At 29.9% G+C, this 3,855-nt stretch overlaps 3 protein-coding genes across 3 annotated transcripts in view; 2 read left to right on the top strand and 1 right to left on the bottom strand.

Annotated features, from left to right (window-relative positions):
* The first annotated feature begins 830 nt into the window (after positions 1-830).
* On the top strand, positions 831-2,546 carry LOC108692877 (probable pterin-4-alpha-carbinolamine dehydratase). Its single transcript, XM_018201419.1, has 4 exons — positions 831-1,128; positions 1,451-1,570; positions 1,641-1,799; positions 2,241-2,546. Exons 1-4 carry the CDS (start codon positions 1,018-1,020, stop codon positions 2,277-2,279), a joined length of 429 nt encoding a protein of 142 aa, XP_018056908.1. The 5' UTR covers positions 831-1,017; the 3' UTR covers positions 2,280-2,546.
* LOC108692876 (succinate dehydrogenase [ubiquinone] cytochrome b small subunit, mitochondrial) lies at positions 2,083-3,619 on the bottom strand. Its single transcript, XM_018201418.1, has 4 exons — positions 3,212-3,619; positions 2,798-2,937; positions 2,483-2,673; positions 2,083-2,377 (listed from the first exon to the last, which is right to left on the bottom strand). Exons 1-4 carry the CDS (start codon positions 3,264-3,266, stop codon positions 2,188-2,190), a joined length of 576 nt encoding a protein of 191 aa, XP_018056907.1. The 5' UTR covers positions 3,267-3,619; the 3' UTR covers positions 2,083-2,187.
* Positions 3,620-3,751: 132 nt separating this feature from the next.
* Positions 3,752-3,855, top strand: part of LOC108692923 — a 6,294-nt gene continuing 6,190 nt past the window's right edge. The window contains exon 1 of the mRNA XM_018201501.1: positions 3,752-3,818. Within this exon, the coding sequence (XP_018056990.1) occupies positions 3,793-3,818 (26 nt within the window). The 5' untranslated portion in view covers positions 3,752-3,792. The remainder of the gene's footprint in view (positions 3,819-3,855) is intronic.

Here is a 3,855-nt window from a genome sequence, read left to right as displayed (position 1 = left end):
TATATACCTTTATACTTTCATGCTGATACGAATTCTCTTTGACTTTTATAAATAAAAAGCTATAAACACATATATGTAGTCAAGGGGAGGATACTAAATTTTAAAGACTAAAAATAAAATCTCTTAAACAGGCTATTGTTCAAGAAATAATTGTTCAAGAAATTAATTTTGAAAAAGAAGAAAGAAGTTAAGATAAACAGGAAAATTTTCTGTAAATATATAACTAGGCTAATTTTTCAGTTCGAAAAATTAATATACAATTTTTAAGAGAAAAATAAATGGATAAATTAAACGTAATTTTGGGATTTGTTAGCAATTAATTAAAAATAATATAAAACAAAATAAGTCCAATATTCCATATCATTCGACTATCTTCCCCGAGAGAGAGGGAGAAAGAGAGAGAGAGAGAGAGAGAGAGAGAGAGAGAGAGAGAGAGCAAAAGTTTCAACTCTAATTTGCCAGCTCCTGCTTAAACAAAATCCTGATTACACCTATGTCCAAACAATTATTTCTTACCCAAAAATATACGTAAAGTATTTTCAAACATTTTATTAAATATATTAATAGATTAAAAAACTTTTTCTGTATATATATATATATATATAAATATTTACCAATATATATAAACACTTTTGTCAAAGAAAGTTAAATAAATGAAATATTTTAATTCATATTTTTATAAAAATGAATGTAAATATTTTTATATTTATAAAAATATCTTATTCGAAGAATAATATTTGAGAAATGATTTCTTTATTTTTCAAAATTATCTGCATAAGCATTTATTTTTATCAAGTATGTATCAATTCTTGATTTTAATATAGAGCTTGATTAAGCTTGATACGATAGGATCTCGAATACTAAATAAGAGGTTATGTTATATTAGAAATTAATTCGTCTGCCCTATCTCCCACCGAAAAAAACTATTTATCACGTCCATTGCACAATTGCAATATCGTGATACGGCAAGAAATCCAGTGTTTTAAAACTACATAGAGAGCGAGTTTTCGACATAACATGATAGTCGTATTGACCAGGCGAGCGAGTGGAGGGGATCACATTCGAAAGTGCATATCGCGCATTCTGGATCGCAGAGATTTATCCGCCGTCTCGAAGAAAACCAAGATGGTAAGTCCTTGGATTTGTCGACAATTTTACAGATTGTTCAGATCAAAACAAATTCCGATAGAATAATTAAGATGTACAAATCCACCTTGAGCGTTGTCCTTCATAGTGAAAGTGATATGACAACGGCAGCCACTTGTTACTGCTTGTTACACAAATCTTGTCTCATATATTCTGAGCGATTATTAAATAAGATATTGATAAAAATTGTATAAGATACTAGCATATGTTGCAAATAATGAATAAAAAGATATTGGTCGAATTGTTTGATTATAATAAAAAAATAAATTATGATAACTTATGAATATTTGTTGATTCTTATTAGAGTAAACTATCTCTGGAAGAAAGAGAGCAAAACTTGAGCTCATTGCTATCAATGGGATGGACTATCCAAGAGAACAGGGATGCAATCTACAAGGAGTTTGTATTCAAAAATTTCAATGAGGTACATGAATATTGCTGTTTACAATTATTACGACCTTATTGCCCAATTATTTGACTGTTTCAATTTTTAGGCCTTTGGATTTATGACAAGAGTAGCTTTACAGGCTGAAAAAATGGACCATCATCCTGAATGGTTCAATGTTTACAATAAAGTGAATATTACTTTGTCGTCTCACGATGTGAATGGATTGTCGCAGAGGGATATAAAACTGGCAACCTTTATAGACAAGGTTGCTGCCTCTACTGGCAATTAAATCTCGTTTGATTCATCTATTGATCTGTCAGAGTTTGATCTGTTGTACATTTATTATGCGTGTGTTGACAATAATGAAAAAAATATTCTTTGTTATTGATTTGTAGCATAAATACTGATAGCATTAATTATATCTTTCAGTTTTCAATTCACAATGTATATATATATATATTATAAATAGCAATCCTTTATATTCCACTGTCATTCAATTTGCAAATCACATAAGAAAAATTAAGTAGTATAAGGGAGAAAGCAAGTTCTTAAATTAGTAAATAATTTATTCCACAATAATTTATGAGCTACTATCTTAACAAGTTATTTATATATGTAATGAAATTATTTCTGCTGTAATATTAACCAGATTTCTATTTATCTTTGCCTATTGCCCAGCCATTTTTAATAGTTTTTGTAATGCCAGGGCCATTATAAATCATCACAAATAGACCGGCGAGAGTAGCGGCAGAGAGTATATTCAGCATAAGAAACGCCAATTTTGGAACCAATGTACCCACCACAATGGGTCGTGCGTAATCAAGAATGATAGCTTCCAATCCCCTGTGTAATAAAATTATTCTTTCAATATTATATTTTCTATATAATAAAGATCTATAAAAAAACAAATTAGAAAAGGTATGTTAAATATCAAAGAATATCAATTACCAATGTGTGTGTATAACAACAGCAATTGCCTGTACTACATCAATAAATTTATTTTCTAAGATTATGGCAGCAGGTATTATTATCAGAAAGGATGCAGACACTATTCTCTCTATCACCCACATACGCACATGATCGCCATGAACGCTGGCCATACGAGTTTGGATCATGCTGACTGTTGATTGTACAGACAGCTGGAAGAAATTTGACAAAATAAAATATATTTTATAGCATACACACTTATTCCTATTTTTTTTTTTAGAATATAAGAATAGATAATAGAAATAAAGTTAGAGTAAAAATTTTAGAACTATCAACCTTGGACAGAATATTGCGTTTTGGATTGCTTGCATTAGGAATCACAGAACGATTCAGATTTGCAAGACTTGAAGTGGATTTAGGAAACTGCGTTGGATTACAGTTTCGTACAAGTAAACCACCAGGCTTGATCAATGTTTCTGTAACGAATCGTCGATTTGCATAATTACCATGTTTATTCGATAATTAACAAAATAAAATTAACAAAATAATGATATAAAAATATAAAGCAAATAATAAATAAAGTATCAAATAATGTAAGAAACTTTATTAGATATTCAAGGAAATTTAATGCGCGACGTTTTCTGATTGAAAGATTATGTAAACGCACTTTGAGGTTAGGTACGGAAAATTCTATTCAGCTCGCGAAATGAAGCAAGCTGAAAATTATGGAAAAATTTGTGCGAGACTTACCAAGCTGTCGAATTTTGCGGAAAACATTGATATTAGCAATCCTTCTGAAATTCATTCTGTCGAAAAGATTGCTTCTGCGTTTTGACGTAACTCCACTAACCTTGTGAAACAAGAAATAACTTCCGGTGATTTTAAATCATCAATTTTCAATCAATACAATTTATATATGATTCAATGCAACAAAATATAAACAGAAATATTTCAGAATAAATATATTATCATTTAGTCAGCTGACAGGATAAGTTTTGACGTGCAGGTGGTGCAAGTGCAATGTTACGTGCACTCTTTTAGAAGCGTTTTGTTCTTTGTACTCTGTGTCACATTTTTTGCAAGTAAAATGGATATACATATCACGTGTTGAAAAGAAAAAGAGAAAAGAAAGAAATACTAAAAACGAGTAAAAAAGACATATAAAACGAATCACTTTCCTGCACTCAGAGCAATGTAAAAAAAGTATTTAAAACCTTCCTACTAAAACTTCAGTCTTCTCTGGTCTTCTTGACTCTCGCCGAGAATAAAAGACTCATCTAATGTTTTATTCATGTTTTTTGTCAATACTATAAAAACAGTATTGTTTGAACATGGAAAAGTTTCAAAACCTTGATTGGTATGCGAGTTATTTCATTAAATAATTTTAAGCATAA

The sequence above is a fragment of the Atta colombica genome, unplaced genomic scaffold (assembly GCF_001594045.1).
Source record: "Atta colombica isolate Treedump-2 unplaced genomic scaffold, Acol1.0 scaffold83, whole genome shotgun sequence".
NCBI classification, from domain to species: domain Eukaryota; kingdom Metazoa; phylum Arthropoda; class Insecta; order Hymenoptera; family Formicidae; genus Atta; species Atta colombica.
This window is presented reverse-complemented; position numbering and strand designations above follow the sequence as displayed.

Bases quoted from the DNA above. Each gene is read 5' to 3' on its own strand.
- LOC108692877 (XM_018201419.1), top strand. From the start codon at position 1,018: ATGATAGTCGTATTGACCAGGCGAGCGAGTGGAGGGGATCACATTCGA. The intron at 1,571-1,640 runs GTACATGAATAT...TTCAATTTTTAG, and splicing joins TATTCAAAAATTTCAATGAG to GCCTTTGGATTTATGACAAG. The intron at 1,800-2,240 runs GTTGCTGCCTCT...TTGTAATGCCAG, and splicing joins TGGCAACCTTTATAGACAAG to GGCCATTATAAATCATCACA.
- LOC108692876 (XM_018201418.1), bottom strand. From the start codon at position 3,266: ATGAATTTCAGAAGGATTGCTAATATCAATGTTTTCCGCAAAATTCGA. The intron at 2,674-2,797 runs GTTGATAGTTCT...AATTTCTTCCAG, and splicing joins AACGCAATATTCTGTCCAAG to CTGTCTGTACAATCAACAGT. The intron at 2,378-2,482 runs GTAATTGATATT...TTTATTACACAG, and splicing joins GTTGTTATACACACACATTG to GGGATTGGAAGCTATCATTC.